The sequence below is a fragment of the Perognathus longimembris genome, chromosome 7 (assembly GCF_023159225.1).
Source record: "Perognathus longimembris pacificus isolate PPM17 chromosome 7, ASM2315922v1, whole genome shotgun sequence".
Taxonomy (NCBI): domain Eukaryota; kingdom Metazoa; phylum Chordata; class Mammalia; order Rodentia; family Heteromyidae; genus Perognathus; species Perognathus longimembris.
Window position 1 is genome coordinate 17,474,658 of NC_063167.1, and position 24,366 is coordinate 17,499,023.

Here is a 24,366-nt window from a genome sequence, read left to right on the forward strand (position 1 = left end):
TTCCTGAGGCTCCAAAAATGAGGTGGATTCCCTGTGGCTGGTACAGTTGGAGGCCTGGGTAGTGTTTGCTAATCTCCAATATCTGGTGATCAGCTCTATAATTAGCATCATTTGTATACCGGGGAGCCAAACCTCCCAACCCTAACCAGTCCCTCCAGGTTTGGGAAGCTGAAGAACTCACTTGGAAGGGATTTCACACTTGGCTCTCAGGCCAAGCCAGGTAAAGTCCCGTTTCATCACAGATTCTAATGACTCTTCAGGCTGTCACTCTCTCTGGTATTACTAGTGATCTGAGTAAACCCCCCTGTTGCAAAAGTTTCCAGCATTCGTCGGAAGCCGACTACAGCTCCCAGAGTTCCCCGCGCTTCTAAGCCGTTGATTGGCGGAACGGTTGGCTCCAGTGGGCGGGGCCGCCCACGCCTCCCCGAGAAACAAGCATCTGATTGGCTCTTCCGGTGGCTTTTGTGTCCCCGCCCTCCCCCGGGGACCGCAGCGGGCTGAGCTGAGCGGCTGGTGTCAGAGCCCGGCGAGCGCTGGCAGTTCCGCGGCGGGGATGCTGAAGAGCGGCTGGTCCGCGAGCAGCGCCGGCCACTGCGGACTTCCGACGCACTCCGGGCCGTGAAAAGCCCCCTACGCCGCGGCTAACCCCAGGCCTCCGAGGCCATACACTGTTCCAGAAGCCAGACTAGGAGAAGAGTCCAGCACAGCAGCGGCGGATCCCTCGGATCTGGAACCCCGAGAGACACCCCGGAATTCTCGGTCGGCCCTCCCCCCCCCCCCCCAGCGGCCCTCAGCCCCGGGCTTCTACGTGCACCGGTCCCAGGACCACCACCACCCTTTCCCGGGCACAAGCCCCCGCTGGATCCTGGCGCACACCATGATCGTGGCGGACTCCGAGTGCCGCGCCGAGCTCAAGGGCTACCTGCCGTTCGCCCGGAGCGGTGTCGGCGGAGCGGGGACCGGAGAGGTAAGCAGCCGCCGAGCGACGCCACTCTTCCCCGAGCCGCCTTCCGAGGCTCCGGCCGTCCCGATCGGAGTCTGTGCGCCCCCCCGGCCCCGGGCTCGGCGAGGAGGGGAGCGAGGCAGAGTGGAGAGCGCGTAAGCCGGGACTGAGGTTGCATCAACCGGCCGCCGCGGGCCTCCGCTCCCTCCGGCTGTCCCCTCCTCCCCGCCTCTTCCCCCCCCCTGCCCCCCCAGGGCTGCGGATCCCTCCCTGGCTCCCGCGGACTCCCGGCCAATGGGAGGGACGCCTTCTGCCGGGCTCCCGGGGCTTTGGGCTCTGGTCGGGGGAGCGTCTTCAAGTCCGGGCAAATCCCGGCCGGAGCAGCTCGACCACTCCTCCTCCCCGCCCCCTTCCGCAGTTTCCCTTCCTCTCGGAGGGGGCTGGCGGCCGGGGGGACCCTTTCTAGGATGCGTCCCTCGGAGGGGGGCGGGGGGGAATGGGGCACCTGGGACTGGCCGGCGGAGGTCGCGATCCCTTTCGGGCTTCGGCCGGCACCCTGGGTTTGGAAGGAGGCGCGGGCACTCTGGGGGTTTGGTTTGGCCGCCGGTACGCCGGAGGCTGCAGCCAAAGCTGTCGGGGAGGGGAGGGGAAGAGAGGGGACGGGAGGTTGGGGGTGAGGGGAGGCAACCTTAGCCGGAGCTCTACCAGACGAGTGCCAGTCAGGCAGCTCGCTAACAAATGATCTGGGGTACTCCAAGTTTGTTTCGTAGAGATTTTCCTCCTCCTCTTTTCCCTCCGCCCCCCTCCCCTACCCCGAGCCTGGAGATTTTTGCAGGGAGACCAGGAATAAGACTGGACTTCACTCAGCCCCACTCCCCGCGGCAGTAGCGATAGCGAACACCTGTCTTTTTATTGAGCATCTATTAGATCCGGAGTCCAGGTTTTTGTCTCAGTCCTCTGGACCAACTCAGCAGTTACAAACTGAATTATAGCCCCATTGTACAGGATGAGAAAATTGAGGCCTGAAGAAGGTTAGGGAAAGGCATCTTGTCAGTCACCAAACACAGCATACTCCATTCTTTGACTTGTATCTGGGATTTGGGAGGGCGCTTGGCACTACAGGAAGTTTTGCTGTTTTCTTTCGTTTCCAAGCCTGGAGCAGTGGGGATATACTTTGCCAGGGCTGGACGTTGGGAGTGTTAATCCTCAAGTATATTTCTGGAGAAATTTCCTGCTCTTATCTGAGCCACCAAATTCCTAGAAGTTCTACCTCCAGTGATAAGATGGTTTGGTTCCTGGGTTTTCTGTTAAGTTTCTTTGCCCTTGTCAGCTATGATTTAGGAGCCTGGGATAGAGAAATGGAGCCTCACTCCAGGCCTCTTCTCAGCTGAGTGACTTGGTTTCATTGTGAAAAAATGGAAATAATATTACCATAGAGAGCACCTGGGCCCAGAGTGGAAGAGGCTGTTTTCCTGTCCCAACCCTCTGCTTAATTGCTGTGTTTTATTTCACTGATTGATTGCTTGATTGATTGATTGTGCAGATACTGGAGCTTGGACTCAGGGGCTCCTTTTCTCTTGTTTTTTTCCACTCAAGGCTGGAGCTCTCTCTCTCTACCACTTGAGCCCCACTTCCAGCTTTGTGCTGGTTAATTGGAAATAAGAATCTCATGGACTTTCCTGCCCAGGCTAGTTTTGAACTGAGATCCTCAGCTCTCAGCCTCCTGAGTAGCTAGGATTGCAGGTGTGAGCCTTCTAACACCTGGCTTCTTGCTGTGTTTTATCTTGGCCAAGTGATCCCATTTCTTGGTACAATTTGTCCATAAGGATTTCATGGTATCCTTAAGGGTTTGTTGTATTGGGAGAATTGACTCAGAATATCTACAGAGGCCCCAAGCACAGTGCCTGGAACAGTCCCTCCAAAGAACTTGGTCACTGCATCCAAGAGCTAACTCAGCTGCTGTCAGACACACTTCCCCTCCCCCATGGTACCTCTCAAGGGGTTCTCCTGAACCTATTCCCTCCTACTTAAGGTGAGAGAGCTGCCACTTCCTTCCCTCCCAGACAGAGCTGGAGGAGAGATGATCTGACTGACTGGCCATAGGTGTTCAACGCAGTCTGTCCCCTCTTTGAGTGAGAGGAGAAGTAGCCTTAGAGGAAGCCACTTTTCAGTAGTGGAAAAAGTTGGAGGTGTCTGAGATATTTCTAAGAATTTTTCTCTAGGAGAAAAGAAGCCTGCTTTATGTGGACTCCTTGATAATAATTTCGAGGAGACCGATCTGAGAGCTAGAAAAAAAAGCCCAAGGGATGGGCCACCTGTGGAGTCCCTCACCTTTCCTTCACTATATACCCTCTCTCAGAGAGTCAGGGCCATTAGATATAATTATCTCCAGAAAATTCCATGGTTTTCATTGCTCTACTTGACTGCATGTTTTCAAAGCCATCTTGAGTTCTAGGATAACTTCTTTGGACAACCCTTCCTCTGAGAAGCTTTTCATGTTCCCTTTCTGTCCCCTTTCCATTAGAGGAGCTTTGGGAGCAGTTATGTAAGTTAGGCATTTCTTGTCTGTATCCCTGCTGGACTGTAGGCACTTGTCACCCTGAAGTTCCCTTTCCCAGTATTGTTCTTAACTTTTTTGTATGTGTGCTGGTAATGGGGCTTGAACTCAGAGCCTCATGTTCTCACTTGGCTTTTTTGCTCAAGGCTGGTGCTCTACCACTTGAGCTACATTCCACTCCAGCTTTTTACTGATTAATTGAAACTAAAAGTCTCATGGATTTTTCTGCCGATGGTTTGCAAAGCTCAGATCTCAGCTTCCTAAGTAGTTAGAATTACTGGCATGAGCCACCAACTACCAGCTTAGTTCCTTTTATCTAATATGTGCTTGCAATAAGCCCTTGTTGGCTTAACTGGCCCTCGTGAACTGTTCACATTTTGAAATCAGGTCTGAGTTATGCTGTGCTTAAAGAGGCCCATTCTGAGCTTCCTACCTCTAAAGAAGGGACAAAGCCTGTTTACCTAGGATGGTCAATAGGAATCAAAGTGATTGTGAGATATGATGTGGAATGTTCTTAGCCTGGTACCCAGCCTATGATGGGCATAGAAGGGAGTTTATAGCACTAAACACCCAAGGCAAGTTGGGCACTGGTGACTCATACCTGTAATCCTAGCTAGTTCAGGAGGCTGAGATCTGAGGATTACATTTTTTTTTTTTTTTTGGCCAGTCCTGGGCCTTGGACTCAGGACCTGAGCACTGTCCCTGGCTTCTTCCCGCTCAAGGCTAGCACTCTGCCACTTGAGCCACAGCGCCGCTTCTGGCCGTTTTCCATATATGTGGTGCTGGGGAATCGAACCTAGGGCCTCGTGTATCCGAGGCAGGCACTCTTGCCACTAGGTTATATCCCCAGCCCCTGAGGATTACATTTTGAAGCCAGCCCACTCAGGAAAGTCCATGAGATTCTTATCTCCACTTAACCACAAGAAAACCGGGAAGTGGCGCTGTGGCTCAGAGTGGTTAGAGTGCTGTCCTTGAGGGAAAATGCTCAGGGACCAGGCTTGGGGACCAAGCCCCAGGAGCAACACCACCAAAACCACCCAAGTGGAATGGATGATCAGGGACTGCTTGTGTTAACTTCCTCTCAGATGTAAATCCAGGCACACATCTGGGTTCAGCCTGCCAGGAAGGGGCGTGCACGCGCACACACACACACACACACACACACACACACACACACACACACATGAACTCAGGGCCTGGACACTCTATACCTGAGCTTTTGTGCTCAAGGCTAATACTCTAGCATTTGAGCTACAGCTCCACTTCGGGTTTCTTTTGGTGATTAATTGGAGATGAGTCTCATGGAGGGGCTGGGAATTTGGCTTAGTGGTAGAGTGCTTGCCTAGCATGCATAAAGCCCTGAGTTCATTTCCTTAGTACCACATAAACAGAAAAAGCCAGAAGTGACACTGTGGTCCAAGTAGTAGAGTGCTAGCCTTGAGCAAAAAGAAGCCAGGGACAGAGCTTAGGCCCGGAGTCCCAAGCCCCAGGACTGGCAAAAAAAAAAAAAGTCTCATGGACTTTCCTGCCCAGGCTGGCATTGAATCATAATCCTCAGATCTCAGCCTCCTGAGTAGTTAGAATTACAGGCATGAGCCATCAGCACCTGGCAAGAATAATGTGTGGGGGGGGGCTGGGGATATAGCCTAGTGGCAAGAGTGCCTGCCTCGGATACACGAGGCCCTAGGTTCGATTCCCCAGCACCACATATACAGAAAACGGCCAGAAGCGGCGCTGTGGCTCAAGTGGCAGAGTGCTAGCCTTGAGCGGGAAGAAGCCAGGGACAGTGCTCAGGCCCTGAGTCCAAGGCCCAGGACTGGCCAAAAAAAAAAAAAAAAAGAATAATGTGTGTGTGTGTGTGTGTGTGTGTGTGTGTAAGTGGACCTTCCCTGCAGATAGAATGATTTAGCAAGTGTCTATAGTTTAGTTCTGCAACTGACAGGCACTAGATATGGAGAACAAAGGTTTGGTTACTGCTACTGGATGGAATTCTGGAAAGTCAGATTGAGCTGCCATGGAATCTCTAAGCCTGGGGCCACTTCCCAAAGGTATTCTAGTGAAGTAGAAAGGCCCTTCAGAACCAGATGCTTTTGGCTCTTGTCTGAAATCTTAGCTACTCTGGAGGCTGAGGATCCGAGGTTCAAAACCAGCCTGTGCAGAAAAGTCTTTCTTTCTTTTTTTTTTTTTTTTTTTGGCCAGTCCTGGGGCTTGGACTCAGGGCCTGAGCACTGTCCCTGGCTTCTTTTTGCTCAAGGCTAGCACTCTGCCACTTGAGTCACAGTGCCACTTCTGGCCATTTTCTATATATGTGGTGCTGGGGAATTGAACCCAGGGCCTCATGTATACAAGGCAAGCACTCTTGCCACTAGGCCATATCCCCAGCCCCAGGCAGAAAAGTCTTGACCTAGAACTTGCAAGCAGAGTTGCAGCTCAAATTCAAGTCCTGAGTTAAGTCCCAATACTGGTACAAACACGCAGAAAAGGCCCTTGGGTGCCAGGCATTCCTGGGTTCACAATCACTTTACTTGGTGCTTTACTTTTTATTTTTAATTGTCAAAGTGATGTACAGAGGGGTTACAGTTTCATATCTAGGCAGTAAGTACATTTCTTATCCAACTTGTTACCTCCTCCCTTCTTTTTTCTCCTCCCTTCCCCCTCCCCTCCTTCCCCTTTAACTTTTAAATACTCTGTCTCTCCTTGTATGCAAACTAAAGTTCCCATACCACCCAAATGGATGAAGATTATATACAAATTAACTACCTGAGCTAAAACAATTCAAAAGTTACTGTCTAAGTAGCACTTGAATTTGGAAGCAATTAACCTCTCCTTAGAATTTGTCTTAACCATCCCCTCCCCCCACACATTGAGTGGCCTCTGCTAAGTGTTGGCTCACTTCTTTGATTCTGCTGTGAACTGTTGATTGTCTCTTGCCCTACCTGGAGCAGGTGACAGGTGACCTGGCCTCTCTGGATTTCCCTTTCTTCATCCAAAAACATTACCTAGGTTTACTGAATCTGTGCTCCTCTATATGGTAGCCTCCTGGCCACAAGTGGCTAAATACATTTACAGCTTATAAATTGGAATACCTGTAATCACAGCTACTGGAAGAGGCCAGTTTGGTCTAGGCTACCTACTGAGAGACCTTGTTTTAAAAACAAGTTGGCTGGGAATGGCTTAGTGGTAGAGTGCTTGCCTAGCATGCATGAAGCCCTGGGTTCCATTCCTCAGTACCATATAAACAGAAAAAGCTGGAAGTGGCTGTGGCTCAAGTGGTAGTAGTGCTAGCCCAGGCTCTGAGTTCAAGCCCCACGACCAGAAAAACAAAAACAAAAAGCAAGTAAATAAAGTTAGATAAGCTCAAGTTCAATAAAGTGAAAAATTCAGTGGGTTTTTTTTTTTTTTTGGTGGTTATTTGTTTTTTGCTAGTGGGTGGAGACCAGACTAGTTCCCTTTCAGATGCTCAGCTACAGTGAGTGACGTACAGATTAGACATTACAGGTAGAAGCCATTTCATCATTTCAGAAAGTTCTAACCTGAGTTCTGGTAGTTCATGGCACCAAGCTACTCTGGCAGCTGAGATATGAGGATCAAGATTCCAAGCCAGTTCAGGCAGGAAAATCTGTGAGACTCTTTATCTCCATTTAGCCAGCAAAAGTAGAGCTATGGCTTGAGAGAAAAAAGCAAAACAAAACAAAAAAGCATGAATGGAGCCCTAGAGTTCAAGCCCCAATATTGGTGAGTGTGCATATGTGTGTGTATATGTGCATGCAGCAAAAAGAATGAACATCAGACTGTACTGTGCTAGACACTGAGGAATTAGATCCAGCATGGATCTCAAGGCAGAAAACCATGTGACTGGAAGCAGTGCATTGCTGGGTGGTGGATAGAGAGAAAGATTCTCAGTCCTGTGAACTTCAGGCTCAAAAGCTTAGACTTAAGTTTTGAGCATGGGTAATAGTTCTTCTATAAAGTGGGGGCTCTACCTTAAGCTTCTACCTTAAAGTCTAGGCAGTGGATGTGGAGTCAGTGCTAGCCAGTGGTAACCTGTGTTGTTACTTACTATGACTAGTAGTATTTTCATCACTGACTCCCTACTCTAGGGCTGTGGGGCCCTCCTGTGCCTGCTTCCCCTGGACTTTCCCCTGAGGTCAAGGTCAGGGAAACATTCAAAGTTTTGTAACCATGAATTCTAATATGCTGACTGGCTTTCAGGGCTTCTCACTGTCTGTTCCCTGTGCCTGGAATGCTGTTCCCTTTTGTAGCAGCCCAGTTGTCTTGTCATTGTTTAGATAGGAGCTCAAAGGTCACCCCTTCAGTGGTTTTTATTCTGTCTAGTTACATTAAAATGTTGCACACTCCCCCATCCTAGCCATTGTTTAATGCTCTGTTTCATTCCACTTTTCTGTGATTGGAAATTGCACTGTTTGTCTTCCTCCCTGAGATCCAAAATTCTATGAAAGCTAAGACCGTCTTTTTGACTGCTGTACTCTTGCTGACTGCAATGGAGTCTTCAAAATATTTGTCAAGCTGGAGGCTCTACTCAAGAAGTAGAGCACTTGCTTAGCAAGTGCAAGGCTCTTGAGTTTAACCCCACCACTGCCAAAAAAATAAAATACTCCTAAGAATATTTGTCAGATGAATCAGTAGATTCTGATCCCACCTGGAAAGCACATAGCACAGTGTCTTTACCTGAGAAAAGGATGGGTGACTAGACTTGACTGTTTCCTGGGGCCCCACACAAACCAACTCAGCATCTATGGGCTGGGACTTGATCTGCTCAAAGGGATTCTGATGTACGGCTTGTTAGAAACTGCAGCGAGGTTAATGCTGGGGACTTTTGTTTGGTGCTTATGCTGATGTAGGTGCTGAGGTAGGCAGGGTGGCCTGATCCCTCTAAACTCACGTGGCCACCCAGTGAAAGTACACACTAGTTCCATTAGTTGGTGTGGACACTGAGGCTCCTGGTGCTAACTTCCTTCTTTTTTTGTGCCAGTGCTGGGGCTTAAACTCAAAACCTCCAGCTCTGAATTGGATTGGGCTTTTTCTACTTTAACCACTCTTTCACTTCCAACTTTTTTTTTTGCTGGTTCTGGGGCTTGAACTTACATTCTTTCTGAGCTATTTTTTCTGTTTGGCCAGTCCTGGGGCCTGAGCACTGTCCCTGGCTTCTTTTTGCTCAAGGCTAGCACTCTACCACTTGAGCCATAGGGCCACTTCCCATTTTTTCTGTTTATGTGGTGCTGAGGAATTGAACCCAGGGCTTCATGTATGCTAGGCAAGCACTCCACCACTAAGCCACATTCCCAGCCCTTCTTTTCTTTTTTTTCTTTGCATCTCTCCATTGTATATTAATAACTGTACATTCTAATTTCCTCTCTTTTTTTTTCTTTTTGGAGACAAGTCTTGATGAGCTTGCTGGGTGCCTGGGCCACCATACCTGGCTGTCCTGTCATTTTCTCTGGGCTCTCAGCCCCCCTGGGGGAGGCACAGTCTGTGGAGTCAGCAGTCCTTATCTCCCAGGCTGAGCTGCTGGGCTTTTTCTCTGTGTGTGAGGGAGGAGGGGAGCTGGAAAGGGTTGAGACTGCTCTGGCTTTGGACCAGCCTGTCCTGGCACCTCCCTGAGGTATGAGCTGAAAGGGGCCTGCACAGTCAATCAAACCAGTTTTCTTCTTTGTTCCAGATTTAGGCCCAGAAAATCTAGGAAGCTTTCCCAAAGCTGTACAGTAAACGAGTGGCCAAAACTGGTACCTGAAGTCTGCCTGTCTCAGGGGACTTATAGCCAACTGGGGAAAAAAAGATTCAGTTATAGTTTTTAATCTATGGATACCTGGACCATTAAATATAGATCGTAATGGTGAAGGGAGGGTTAGGGGTCTGGCGGGATCCAGGGAATGTGAGTGCATGGCTCTGATTTAGGTAAGCTATTTCCAAGGCCAGTGATACCCCTTCCCAGTTAACAAAGAAAATGAAGACATAAACTTCTCCCTTGGGCTGGGAATGTGGATTAGTGGTAGAGTGCTTGCCTAGCATGCATGAAGCCATGGGTTTGATTCCTCAGTATCACATACACAGAAAAAGCTGGAAGTTGTACTGTGGCTCAAGTGGTAGAATGCTAGCCTTGAGCAAAAGAAGTGTAGGGACAGTGCCCAGGCCCTGAGTTCAAGCCCACAACTGACCAAAAGAAGAACAAGAGGGTGGGGGGAACAGGAGGAGGAAGGAGAAGAAGAGGAAGAAGAAGAAGAAGAAGAAATAAATGTCTCCTATTTATAGGTCTAGGAGAAGCAGAGCGAGTGAGTCCATGGTTGTGCTGGTTTCCTACAAGGCTCCCATCCGTCTTGGACATCAGCTCCACTTCCCTTTACCCTCTCTGCTTGGTCTATTTTCTGTTTTCTTTTGGGTGTTTGCATTTGTGTGTGTGCGCGCGTGCGCGTGCGCATTCGTGTGCTCTCTTTGGCTTTTTCCCCCCTCAAGACTGGCTCGCTATCATTCCAGCCAAACCTCTAGTTTTTGTTGGTTATTGGAGATATGGATTCAGATTTGTCTGCTGAGCTGGCTTTTATTTATTTATTTATTTATTCATTTATTCATTTATTTATTTTGCCAGTCCTGAGATTTGAATTCTGGCTGTGCACACTGTCCCTCAGTTTCTTTGGTTCAAGGATAGCACTCTGCCACTTGAGCCACAGCACCACTTCTGGCTTTTTCTGAGTAGCTTATTGGAGATAAGCATCTCATGGACTTTCCTGCCTTGGCTGTCTTTGAACCATGATCCTCAGATCTCAGCCTCCTGAGTAGCTAGGATTACAGTTGTGAGCCACCAGTGCCCGGCTCTGGACTGGCTTTAAACCTTGATATTCAGATCTGAGAGTAGCTAGAATTGCAGGCATGAGAGCTAGGAACCAGCCTGTTGCCCAGTTCTTAAACAGCTCAGCCTGGGGTGAGCCCACCTTGCATCAGACGAGAGGGCTGACCGATCAGACAGGAATAAATCTCCTGTCTGGTTCCTTTATGCAGGATGCTTGGGAGGAGGCTGGAGAGATGACAAATCCTTCTCATTGTCCCCTATGCCAACTAATCAAAAACTAATGCCCGTGTTTCCCCCCAGGAATCCAGGGAAGGCCGGGCTCGGCGAGGCCCTCGAGGGCCCAGCGCCTTCATTCCTGTGCAGGAGGTAAGCTTGGAATGGTTTGGGAAGCTTTTGGTCCCTGGGAAAAGAGGACATGGGGCATTGGTGGGCCAGGGTTTGTTCCCTCCTGTCCTTTAATTTGCAGTTTGGAAACTATCCTTTTCCATTCCTGATGCATTTAGGCCTTAGATCAGCTCTTCAGACAGGTATGCTGGCAAACCTGATTTTCCTGAGATGAAAGGGCTCAGAGAAGCTCTACCACTCGAGCCATAGCATCACTTTTCTGAGTAATTTGTTAGAGATAAGAGTCTCTACAACCTTGCTATCTCAGCCTCCTGAGTAGCTAGGATAACAGGTGTGAACCATTTGTGCCTAGTATGACACAAACTTTTAATTTTCAAATTAATGCTTTTCTTTCCTTAATAAGCTAGAACTATCTGTATTTTTCTCATCCTTGGCAATTTTTAAAAGTGTGTATGTGTGTATTACACACATTTTAAAGTAAAAAGTTCATTGTTTTTTGAGATTTACTATCTCTCCTCTCTCTCTCTCTTTCTCTCTCTCTCTCTCTCTCTCTCTCTCTCTCTCTCTCTTTGTGCTGGCTGAACTCTCCCTCAACTTTTTGGTTCTAGGCTTGCTACTTGAACCACAGCGCTGCTTCTTACTCTCTGCTGGTTAACTAGAGATAGCATTTTGGGGGGTGGGGGGGTGGGAATGTGGCTTAGTGATATAGATTCAATTCATCAGTACCACATACATAGAAAAGGCAAGAAGTAGAACTGTGACTGAAGTGGTAGAGTGCTAGCCTTGAGCAAAAGAAGCTCAGGGACAATGCCCAGGCCCTGAGTTCAAGCCCTAGGACTGGCAAAAAAAAAAAAAAATCAGTTTCTTTGATTTGGTTTCTTGGGCTGGTTTTGAACCGTTTTGAACCTCAGTCCTCAGATCTCAGCCTTCTGAGTAGTTAGAATTACAGGTGTAAGCTACAGGCACCCAGCCTTTCTTCCTTTTCTCTTCCTTTCCTCCCTCCTTTCCTCCCTCCCTTCCTCCCTCCCTCCCTCTCTCCCTCCTTCCCTTCAAGAACTAGGATTTAATCTCAGCACCTCTCACTTGGCTTTTTTGCTCACTTTTGTTCATGTTGGTGCTCTACTGCTTGAACCACACCTTTAGGTTTTCTTTTTCTTGTTTTTGAGGCTTGAACTCAGGGCCTGGACACTGTCCTTGAGCTTCTATGCTCAAGGTTAGCGCTGTGCCACTTGTGCCACAGCTCCACTTCTAGCTTTTAGCTGATTAATTGAACATAATAGTTGTTGTTGTTGTTGTTGTTGTTGTTTTGCCAGTCCTAGGCCTTGGATTAAGGGCGAGCACTGTCCCTGGCTTCTTTTTGCTCAAGGCTAGCACTCTGCCACTTGAGCCACAGCGCCACTTCTGGCTGTTTTCTATATATGTGGTGCTGGGGAATCGAACCCAGGGCTTCATGTATACGAGGCAAGCACTCTTGCCACTAGGCCATATTTCCAGCCCCCATAATAGTTTCTTGATTTATCTGCCTGGGTTGACTCAAACCTCCGATCCTCAGGTCTCAACCTTTTCAGTAGCTAGGCTTACAGGTGTGAGCACCTAGTGTCCACCCTGGATTTTTCCTTCATGTAGATACTTGTTTTCAGTAGAGAGCTAAGATTGTAGTTTAAAGCTTGGTTTTTTGTTTGTTTTTTCACTTAACAGTATAACAGAGTCATCCCTCATCTAGAACAGTCTAGTTTATTCATTTATTTTATTTACTTTGTTTTTGCTATGCTGGGGATGAGCCCAGTCTCACCTATGGTGGACAAATGTGCCATCCCATCCTGGTGTTTTCATTCATTTACTTCATAGCAATGTATTGAATTATGAATCTGTGTTAGACACTGTTTTAGAAACTGAGGATAAAGATAGACAAAAAACTTTAACCATCATGGAGATGACATGCTAGATTATATAAATGGGACAGGTACTTCCAAATACACAGACAGACAAATTTAATCCTGGTGATGATAATGCTTATACTCCTAGCTACTCAGGGGACAGAGACCTGGAGGATCATGGTTTAAAGCTAGCCCTGGCAGAAAAGCCCAGAGAGTTCATCTCCAATGAACCAGCCAAAAGCTGAGTTGGACTCTCACATACTTTCTGCTAGAACTGACTTTATACAGCATTCCTGAGATCTCAGCCTCCTGAGTAGCTAGGATTACAGTCTTGAGCCATTTGTGCTTGGCTAATAGGTCAATATATTATTATATAAGGTGCCTAATAAGTATTCATTTAGCCAGTTAATGAAATACCATTTCTTCCACATTCCCTTTTTTTTGGACTTGGTTGTAGTCTTCAGTCTCTTGTTATTACAAAGCCATCAGAATGAATATGTTGGTCTCTAGCGGGAACCCACATCCTCCTCTCTGCTTGGCAGGTCCTGCGGGAAGGGACTGAAAGCCTGGAGCAGCACCTGGGGCTGGAAGCCCTGATGTCCTCAGGGCGTGTGGACAACCTGGCAGTGGTGATGGGCCTGCACCCCGACTACCTGAGCAGCTTCTGGCGCCTACACTACCTGTTGCTGCATACTGATGGGCCCCTGGCCAGCTCTTGGCGTCACTACATTGCCATCATGGTGAGCCTGTCTGGGTTTGATGCTTGCAGGGGTGGCCATGTTAGGGTTCTATCCTTGAATCTTTTTTCTGGAAGGCTTCATGAGTTGATTTCATTGGGGAAGAGGAAGCAGCTTTATTTGGCCATCTATAGAACTTTGAAGTTGTGTGTATGTGTGTGTGCGCGCACGCGCGCATGCGTGTACCTGCACACACATGAGCTAAGGCTTGAACTCAAGGTCTGGGCTGCTACCCTTGAGCTTCTTTGGTTCAAGGCTAGGGCCCTACCACTTGAGCCACAGCTCCACTTCCGGTTTGGTTGGTGGTAAATGGACTTTCCTGCCTGGACTGGTTTGGAACCACGATCCTCAGATCTCAGCTTCCTTAGTAGTTAGGATTCGAATCATGAGCAACTGACACCCAGCTTTGAAGATGTTTTTGTTTTATTTGTGCCAGCATTGGGCTTAAACTCAGGTCCTGGGTGCTATCCCTTAACCTTTCCTGCTCAAAGCTGACACTCTACCACTTAAGCCATAGCTCCATTTCTGGCTTTTTGGTGGTTAATTGGATACAAGAGTCTCTTGGACTTTCCTGCCCAAGTCTGGCTTTGAGTAGGCTAGGATTATAGGCATGAGCCACTGGCTCTTGGCATTCTTTTTTTTTTTTGTCATTAGTTTTGCTTTGTGCTGCTACTAGGGCTTGCACTCAGGTCCTGGGTGCTGTTCCTTAGCTTTTTCACTCAAGGCTGATGCTGTACCTTTTGAGCCACAACTCCAATTCCAAATTTATGGCTTTGAACAACAGACGGGGGAAATGAGATGGAAATGATCAGGAGTGAGAACTTAGGTATTCTTTCTCATAGGCAATAGTAGGCAATTGGGGTTTCCTTTCAAGGGGGAATCCATCGGGAGTAGGGCACAGAAGGAGATGGATGACCCAGGCTGTTCCATCTTCTCCACAGGCTGCCGCCCGACATCAGTGCTCTTACCTGGTGGGCTCCCACATGGCCGAGTTCCTTCAGACTGGCGGTGACCCGGAGTGGCTACTAGGCCTCCACCGGGCCCCTGAGAAGCTGCGGAAACTCAGTGAGATCAACAAGTTACTGGCCCATCGGCCGTGGCTCATCACCAAGGAGCATATCCAGGTGCAGTGGGCAGATGATCAGTTCCCTGAGGGAGCCCTGGGCCACAGTGGGTCATATAGGGGCTGGCACTGAGAAATTATGACTTCCCTCCCCTCCAGGCCTTGCTGAAGACGGGTGAGCACAGCTGGTCCCTGGCCGAACTTATCCAAGCCCTGGTCCTGCTCACCCATTGCCACTCACTGGCCTCCTTCGTGTTTGGCTGTGGTATCCTTCCTGAGGGGGACCCAGAGGGCAGCCCTGCCCCACAAGCACCATCGCCCCCCAGTGAGCAAGGCAGCCCCCCCAGTGGGGACCACAACTCTGGGGTAAGTCATGGGCCTGGCCTTTGTGGGGAAGGAAGCTGGTATAGTCTAGTCCTGGGGTAGAAAACACCCCATCTCTATCTCCTTATACTGAGAGGCTGCAGAAAAGTTATTGGACTGTGCCTACACGTGTGTGTGTGTGTGTGTTTGTGCACGCACACTGCTCCTGGGCTTTTGAACTCAGGGTTTGGGCACTGACCTTGACCTTTTTGCTCAAATCTAGCATTCTATCATTTGATCCACAGCTCCACTTCTAGCTTTCTGGTAGGTAACTGGAGAGAAGAATCTCACAGACTTTCTTGCCTTGGCTTGCTTTGAACCATGCTCCTCAGATTTCAGCCTCCTGAGTAGCTGGGATTACAGGTGTGAGCCCCTGGCACCTGGCAAGTTATTGTACTTTAACACTCAAAGACCCCCTACACTCTATGGCCTGTGAAGATTAAAGGAAGTATTACGTAACTGACATTTTCGCAAGTAGCTTCATAGGATCAAAGTCTGAAGGCTTTTAGCAACTTTAAGAATACAATGTTTGATGCTGGCTTGGGTGGCTCTCTCCTGTAATCCTCACTATTCAGGCTGAGATCTGAGGATCACGGTTCAAAGCCAGCCTGGGTAGGAAAGGCCATGAGACTCATCTCCAGTTAACCACCAGAAAACCAAAGCGGCGCTGTGGCTTAAGTGGTAGAGCGCTAGCCTTGTGCCAAAGAGCCCAGACCCAGAGTTTAAGCCCCAAGACCAACAAAAAGCCAGCCTGGGCAGGGAAGTCTGTGAAACTCTTATCTCCAGAAAACCAGAAGTGTCTCTGTGGCTTAAGTGGTAGAATGCTAGCCTTGAGCAAAAAAGCTCAGGGGCAGTACCCAGTCCCTGAGTTCAAGCCCCAGTACCAGTCCAGAAAGAAAAGAAAAGCACAGTTTTGGCTGGGAATGCAGTTCAGTGGTAGAAGACGTGGGAAGGGTAGGTGGAGCTTTCCAGAGGGGATAGAGAAGGAGGGGTAAGAATGACCATTGATTGGGTCTGTCTGGCAGGGCTTTGAGGCTGCCCGAGATGTAGAGGCTCTGATGGAACGCATGAGGCAGCTGCAGGAGAGCCTGCTTCGGGATGAGGGGGCCTCGCAGGAAGAGATGGAGAATCGCTTTGAGCTGGAGAAGTCTGAGAGCCTGCTGGTGACGCCCTCAGGTACAGGAATACAGGGGTTCTGCTCCCAGGGGCTGTTCTCTTACCCTACTGATGGACTAAACACCACCTTGTACCTGGTCTCCTGCCCCCCAGAGGCAGCCACCTCTTTCCACCTCCTAGTAGGGATCTGAGTGAGGGCCTTAGATTTGGATTCTGTCCTGTCTTTCTTTTGGGAGATTGAATGGTGATTTGAACTCGAGTCTCCCACTTGCTAGGCAGGTAGCTTGTCACTGGGCCATACCTCTAGCCCATTCTCTTGGTGGTTATTTTTGAGAGAGGCTCTCACTTCTTGTCTGTGAATCACAAGCCACCTATTTCAGTTTCCTAGGCTTCCCATGGTAGCACCTACCGCCCACCAGACCCAGCTTGAGGACTTTTCAGCTAAAGTTGGCCTTCCATGTAGCTAAGATGACAGGTTCTTGCCATCACACCCAACTGTTGTTTGAGAAGGGGTCCTGAGAACTTTTTTTTTTTTTTGCCACCTATCTTTCAAATCTCAGACTCTTATGTAGATGGGATTACTGGTGTGAGCCACTGGTGCCCAGCTTCATGCTTGGCTTTTCTTCCGTTAGCCTTTCCAGCTGTGTGACTGGAACATCAGCCCCTATCTCATGACTTCAGGACTGGATAAGGAATGAAATAGTGCTTAGCACAGAGCTGGCCCAGGGAGCCACCCACTCCATAGAACTACCACTGTTGCTGGAGGCCTTTCTTCCTGGGTTCATGGCTCTGGTTCACCTCCTCGTCCAGGCCTGGCTCCAGCTGATGTCTTGCTGTAGCATGAGGTTCTCTCTGGCCCTCTACTCTGCCTTCCTCTACTCCCATTTTAATGATTAATCCAGATGGAGCCCCATATGCCAATGCCTAGGCCTCATTATACCTTCTTTCTGACATGGTCCTCAGCTGACATCCTGGAGCCCTCTCCACACCCAGACATGCTGTGCTTTGTGGAAGACCCCACTTTTGGATATGAAGATTTTACCCGCCGAGGGACTCAGGCACCCCCCACCTTCCGTGCCCAGGTAGGCCTCTCCCCTACCATTTTGGTCACTGATCCTGGTTTCTGGACAGGCAGGGGGAGAATGGTTTGAGTGGTTACCGAGTTGAGTACCTTCTCCCCTCAAGATCCCATGAGTGTTGTGAGCCCCAGTGGATCCTAAAGGGACCTACCTATGCTCTAAGAGTGCTCCGAGGGAGAAGGTCATCCACTTGGCTGTGCTGGCCAGAACAAGCAGTGTGATTGGTTTATGGGATAGGAAATGGAGGGTGTGGAGAGCCAGTGTGTTCTGCAGGTCTAGAGGGTGGGATCTCTCTTGCCCACCCTGGGCTCTAAGATCTCAATTATGTTCTCTTCCGACTTTGCTCAGGATTATACCTGGGAAGACCATGGCTACTCGCTTATCCAGCGGCTCTACCCCGAGGGGGGGCAGCTGCTGGATGAGAAGTTCCAGGCTGCCTATAACCTCACCTACCACACCATGGCCATGCACAGCGGCGTGGACACATCCATGCTCCGCAGGGCCATCTGGAACTACATCCACTGCGTCTTCGGGATCAGGTGAGTTATGGCTCTTAAAGCTGTGTGTGAATGTTCACCTGCAGCTTCAAGGATAACTACAAAGTGTGTGTGTGTGTGTGTGTACGTGTGTACACATGCATGTACTACATATGTGTACTGGGACTTGAACTCAGAGCCTCATGTTCTAGTATTTCACTTCAGTCTGGTGCTCTAAGCCAGGCACTTGTGGGCTTATGCCTGTAATCCTAGCTACTCAGGAGGCTGAGATCTAGGGCTCTCAGTTCAAAGCCAACCTGGGCAAGAAAGCCCTTGGGCCTCTTTATCTCCAATTAACCACTAGAAAAATGGAAGTAGAACTGTGGCTCAAGGTGGTAGAGTGCTCGCCTTGAGCAAAAAGAGCTCAGAGACAGGCCCAGGCCCTGAGTGCAAGCTCCATGACTGACAAAAAAAGCCAAACTGGAGAACCATTGGCACCCGGATGGGTGCTGCTGTTTTCTTAGCTACTCATTTCACTTATTCCTTTACTGAAACATAGTGTGTTTTAGTTCATTTTTTCTGTTGCTTTGTTCATCTAACAGTTTGTGCCCAATATAAAAAAAAATTATCCCGGGGCTGGGAATATGGCCTAGTGGCAAGAGTGCTTGCCTCCTACACATGAAGCTCTTGGTTCGATTCCCCAGCACCACATATATGGTAAACGGCCAGAAGGGGCGCTGTGGCTCAGGTGGCAGAGTGCTAGCCTTGAGCGGGAAGAAGCCAGGGACAGTGCTCAGGCCCTGAGTCCAAGGCCCAGGACTGGCCAAAAAAAAAAAAAAGAATTCTAAAAAAAAAAAAAAAATATATATATATATATATATATCTCCTTTTTTTTTTTAAGGTGTATTTCTGGGACTAGAATCATGGCTCAAGTGGTAGAGCACCTGCTTAGCAAGCAAGAAGCCCTGAATTTAAACCTCAGTACTGCCAAAAGAAAAGAAAACAACCTCTTTTTAAAAATAGACACTAGGCTGGAAATGCTTAGTGGTTGAGCGCTTGCCTAGCATGCATGAAGCCCTGGGTTCAATTCCTTAGCACCACATAAACAGAAAAAGCCAGAAGTGGCCCTGTGGTTCAAGTGGTAGAGTGCTAGCCTTGAGCAAAAAGAAGCCAGGGACAGTGCTCAGGTTCTGAGTTTAAACCCCAGGACTAGCCAAAAAAAAAAAAAGGAAGGAAGGAAAGAAAGAAACTGAAAAAGAAAATTTGTAAGCTAAGAGCTGGTGGCTCACACTGTAATGCGAGCTGCTCAGGAGGCTGAGATGAGATCTGTAAATCATTAAAAGCCAGCATGGCCAGGAAAGTCTGTAGATTCTTATCTCCAACTAACCATCAGAAAAGCAGAAATGGCACTGGGCTCAAAGTGAGAAGAGTGCTAACCTTGAGCAAAAGAGCTCAGGGACAGTGCCAGGCCCTGAGTTCAAGCCCCATGGCTGACCAGGAAAAAAAGGAAATTTTATGTTTCACATTAATAGCTGTGACTCATTCCACTAAATGGGTTGTTCTGCATATCTTTTTGCCTTTTTTCTTTCTTTTTTTGGCCAGTCCTGGGCCTTGGACTCAGGGCCTGAACACTGTCCCTGGCTTCTTTTTGCTCAAGGCTAGCACACTTCCACTTGATCCACAGCACCACTTTTGGCCGTTTTTTTTTTTTTTTTTTTTGGCCAGTCCTGGTGCTTGGACTCAGGGCCTGAGCACTGTCCCTGGCTTCTTTTTGCTCAAGGCTAGCACTCTACCACTTGAGCCACAGCACCACTTCCAGCTTTTTCTATCTATGTGGTGCTGAGGAATTGAACCCAGGGCTTCATGTATGTGAAGCAAGCACTTTACCACTAGGCCATATTCCCAGCCTTGGTTACAACTTTTTTTTTTTTTGGCCAGTCCTGGGCCTTGGACTCAGGGCCTGAGCACTGTCCCTGGCTTCTTTTTGCTCAAGGCTAGCACTCTGCCACTTGAGCCACAGCGCCTCTTCTGGCCGTTTTCTGTATATGTGGTGCTGGGGAATCGAACCCAGGGCCTCATGTATACGAGGCAAGCGCTCTTGCCACTAGGCCATATCCCCAGCCCCCGTTTTTCTATATATGTAGGTGCTGGGGAATCAAACCCAGAGCTTCATGAATACGAGGCAAGCACTCTTGCCACTAGGCCATCCTCCCAGCCCTTGCCTTTTTTCTTTTTGCTTTCACACACCACCACCACCACCACCACCACCCCCCCGCCACCAGTACAGAGGACTGAATTCATGGCCTTTCATGTTCTAGTCAAGTGCTGAATTCAGGGCCTCTCATATTTTAGGCAAGTGACCCACACCCTCAATCCTTAATTGTCCATTTTCTTGCTAATCACAACAGTTTTTCAATCTAGAGATAGTAAAGTGGATTTTTTGTTGTTGTTGCTCTTGAGGCTTGACTTTGAGCCACAGCTCTATTTCTGGTTTTCTGGTGGCTAATTGAAGAGTCTCAGGGACTTTGCTGCCTGGACTGGCTTCAAAGTGCGATCCTCAGATCTCAGCCTCTTGGATTCAGACTAGCTCTTGCCCAACCCTCAAGTTGAGTGTCCCTCACTCTCCAACATGGTACTTGCTCCATGTCTCTGTGCATGGAGTCAGAACTCCTGCTGTCATCCAACTCTCCCCATCCAGATGTTGTCTGCCCTAGCTTATTGAACTGGTGAATGACAAAAATGGCTTCCAGACTTGTCACCAGCTTGCCTATTGGCCTTGAACAAGTTAAATTGCCTTCTTTAGCTCTTGGTTTGCCCATCTGGACTAGTTCCTCTTTGCCATTCCCTACTTCCTTCTCCGAAGTGAATATCCACCTCCTAGCCTTTACTGTAAAGAATGAATGTCGCCTTGGAGCCCGCCAGAGCTGGGTTTCATACCCCTTCCCTATTGTCTCACCTAGGACAAGTGACTTCCCTCTCTTCACCTCAATTTCCTCATCTGTAAAATGGGGCTGATATGTACAGTATGTTTCATAGAAAGGTATATAGACAGTAGGGTAATCTTGTGAACTCCATGAGTTCCTGTCTGTATAGACAGCACCGCACACAAGCTTGTTCTGCTATGGAGTGCTCCTCTCTAAGTCTGGTAGCCTGTGATAAATGGGAATCAGCTGTTTTTCTAAGAATCAAGCTTCTGGTTGCTTTCTACCCTCTGAACTTTGTTGCCACTCTCCGTTCCTCCTTTTGCAGAACCAGGGGTGAGTAATTCTGTTGTGGTCTTTCCATCAGATATGATGACTATGATTACGGGGAAGTGAACCAGCTCCTGGAGCGAGACCTCAAAGTCTATATCAAGACAGTGGCCTGCTACCCAGAGAAGACCACCCAGAGGATGTACAATCTCTTCTGGAGGCACTTTCGACACTCAGAGAAGGTACTGTCCATAGGAAAGGAGCCAGAGAGTCAGAAAGGCCCCACCCAGGGGAGGGGGCAGGAGAGAAATCAACAAGAGACCTACCCTGAGTCTGTCCATGGCCTCTTCCGTGATCAAGTGTTAGACTCCATTTACTCACAGAGTAGGAATACAGGTGCCTGCTTTACCTTATCCTCAGGGGCAGCCTGGCAGTCCTCAGTTCAAGTCTTAAGACTCACCCTTACCCTTACATAAAGCCAGGCACCAGTGGCCCATGTCTATAATCTTAGCTATTCAAGAGGCTGAGATCTGAGGATCACAGTGTGAAATCAGCTGGGGAGAACTAGAGACTAGAACTTCTTCAGTTGGCATTGCCTTAGTGAGACTCAGGGCATCTCTGAGGAAGAGATAATGCATTGGATGGTCAGAGGTGGTGGCAGTCAGCGAGGGCTGCCGAGCACTTGTCAATAAGCCCTGATCTGTATTCCAGGTCCATGTGAACTTGCTGCTCCTGGAGGCCCGGATGCAAGCTGCCTTGCTCTATGCCCTCCGCGCCATCACTCGCTACATGACCTGACTTCTTCCTACACAGGATTGGCACCCAGAGCAGCTGGCCCTGGGGGGCACCATCTTCCCTGCAAGGACTTCTCTGCCTGGAGACAGACCCAGGACCCTTTCTGTCCCATGCCCACCTGCCCTGCGTGGGGGTGGGCTGTCTGACGTGCAGCTCCAAGCCACACCCTTGTTTTTCCCACTGGAAAGGACAGACCATTGCACTGACTCTCAGATCTCCGCTCTGGGAGCTTGAAGACTAGAAGATCCCCAGGGGCTGTGTCCTTCCTTCTTCCCCAGAGGGTGTAGGAAAGGAAATGGGCCGAGTTTAGACTTTCATGCCAGCAGGCTGAGCCCCAGCCACCACAAGTGCTGTGGCCTTCCTGGACTGGCCAGCCCCTGGCTGGTCCCTGGGGGAGAGGGCCAAAGACCCCCCCAGAGACTTAACACTCCAGTTTTGCCTTCCTCCCCACCCATTCTCAGATTATATTACCTCTACCTGCCATTCACCCATCAATGTGAAAGTCAGGGTCACAGCTGGCCTGTGTGCCCAGTTCCCCAAAAGCCTGTTCTGTTGGGCAGCTCTAAAGCCCCCTTCCCATTCCCCATCCCACCCCCTCTAAGTTCCTTGGTTGCCTGAATCCTATCTCAATTCTTCTTGTTTTTTTTACTTTGTCCTTTTTTGCCTCCTTCTTCTATGCCTGGTAGTGTGAGGCCCAGGAGAGGAGCCCAGGACACCCAGAGAGCAGACTCTCCAGAGAGACAAAGCCTCTGGTATAGGCCTTCTGGGGAGGGGAGTGTTCCTGGATAAATTCTGTCTTCGGATTCATTAAGGGCCTCATCCTTGGAGCCCCACTTGATGCCTGGAAGGACAAGAGAGAGATTCTATCCCTAGGGGTGTTGCTGAAAATGCTTGCCAAAAGGTGTGGAGTCCTTTTTAGGCAGCAGGGCCCACCCAGTAATAGGTGGATATCAAGCTAAAGATTCAGCCTGCCTTTCTTTCTTTCTTTCTTTCTTTCTTTCTTTCTTTCTTTCTTTCTTTCTTTCTTTCTTTCTTTCTTTCTTTCTTTCTTTCTTTCTTTCCCTCTCTCCTTCCTTCTAGCTGCCCTGTCCTCCTTTCCTTCTTTCTTTTCTTTGTGCCAGTACTAGGGCTTGAACACTGGGTCTGGACACTGTCCCTTAGCTTTTTGTGCTAAAGGCTGGCATTCTGCCATTTGAGCCGCAGCTCCACTTCGGGCTCTTTTGTGTGCGTGTGCTTAATTGGAGGTAAGACTTTGAACCTTGATCCTCAGATCTCAGCCTCCTGAGTAGCTAGGATTATAGGTATGAGCCACCAGCACCCAGTGATATCAAGAGTTTTTTTGTTGTTCAGGCCCTGTTACTGGTTGGGTGTCTGTGGCCACGTTACCACCCTCATTAACCACTGCAGTTAGAGGTTGGCAACTCACTCAGTTTAGCTTTCCCAAGACCTGATGCTTTGCTCTGGGCTATCGGGCCAAATAGCCAATAGGAAAGTGATTTTCTTGTGAGATCTAGAAGGCCTCTGGGGACGCTCCTATCAGCAACTTCTCTTGGCTGCCTGGCTGCCCTTGGAGTGTATCTCCACCCATGCCAGTCCTGTCTTTCTCCTGTCCTGGATTTTAGGTGGATTGCGTGGGGGCAGAAGAGGGCCAGGTCTGATCCCAGGCACTTTCTCTAGCAAACAACTGTGAATTCCGACTTCTCTTGTTCTTCTAGCAGTGGGCGGCTGAGCAAGGCGAGGGCCACAATGCTGCTGCTTCTGACCTTCCTCCCTGGGGCTGGGCAGGAGAGGAGCCCGGTCAGTGTGCCACATTTCATATCCCCGTGCAGGCACGGAGAAGCAGATAGCCCCCTTCGAGCCTGGAAAGAAGGACCCCAGCATGGGGGGTTGAGCTCTGAGGCGGGGCATGAATCCTCTGTAAATGTCCCCTGGGTGCGTAGGAAGGGATGTCCAGTGTTAAAAATACAGAAATCTTTGGCCTTGGCTACCAGTTCTGGATAATAAGAAATAAAGTTCACTGAGGTTTTGTTTTGTAGTCCTTGTTTAATGGGCTGTTTTTTTTTATTTCCTGAAGGTCAGAGTTCACCATGGGGCACGGGCTGAGAGCTGTGATTACGTCATGAACTTGACCTGATAGCCTCTGTCCCGCTGGCTACTTACGCCCAGGGATTGCAGGATTGGGAATTGTGAGCGTTGCAAATCTACATCTGCCCTTTGGCTCTGCAGCCCCACCACCCATCTGTGGCTGCACTGTCACTGTGGAATAATAATGGCTATGTTTTTCTGACTAGGCCTGGCCCCAGGAATGGCTAGCAATTCTGCAAGAGAATTGTAACTAGAGTGTGGTGACATGGGTAGATTCTGTAGCTGGTCATTGGTGCAGCCAGGATTCCATGGGGGTCTGCCAAACTCGGAGACCTTTTCCTTCTCTTTTCTTTCTTTCTTTCTTTCTTTTTTTTTTTTTTTTTTTTTTGGTGCAAATCCTTGGGCTTGAACTCAGAGCCTAGTCATTGTTACTGAACTTTTTTGCTCAAAGCAAGGGCTCTACGACTTGAGCCACAGCTCCACTTCTGGCTTTTTGCTAGCTAATTGGAGATGAGTCTTAGACTTTTCTGCTAGGACTGACTTTGAAATGTGATTCTCAGATCACAGCCTCCTGAGTAGCTAGGCTTATATAGGCTTGTATCACCCAGGGCCTGGCTTAAATTCAGAGGTCTTGACACCCTACCTGGCTATTTTTTCTACTGCTGGACTTCTCTTATGACAGAGTCTGTTTCACAACAGAGTCCATGCCACACCTCACCATACTGTTGATTATCAGCTTCTCACCCTGCCCTTCCCAGCACCAAGTTGACAGCATCAGGTATAAGGAGTTAAGTCCTATGCCCTTAGAGATGTGACCTTGGGCAAGCTGCTCTGAGCACCCGGAACTAGTGAGTTCATCAGGAAAACCACATAGTGACTAAGACAGGTTTAAACCTGTCTTGCTTCCTTCCCATTTGCTCTGAGCAGAGCCATC

The 24,366-nt window shown here is 49.0% G+C and overlaps 1 protein-coding gene across 1 annotated transcript; it reads left to right on the forward strand.

Moving 5' to 3' along the window:
* The first annotated feature begins 507 nt into the window (after positions 1–507).
* Positions 508–22,411, forward strand: Sesn2 (sestrin 2). The gene is made up of 10 exons (XM_048350640.1): positions 508–967; positions 10,606–10,671; positions 13,070–13,267; positions 14,206–14,388; positions 14,487–14,693; positions 15,716–15,866; positions 16,770–16,888; positions 17,234–17,424; positions 20,650–20,794; positions 21,264–22,411. The coding sequence occupies exons 1-10, from the start codon at positions 878–880 to the stop codon at positions 21,348–21,350; spliced, it is 1,437 nt and encodes a 478-aa protein (XP_048206597.1). The 5' UTR covers positions 508–877; the 3' UTR covers positions 21,351–22,411.
* Positions 22,412–24,366: the final 1,955 nt, after the last annotated feature.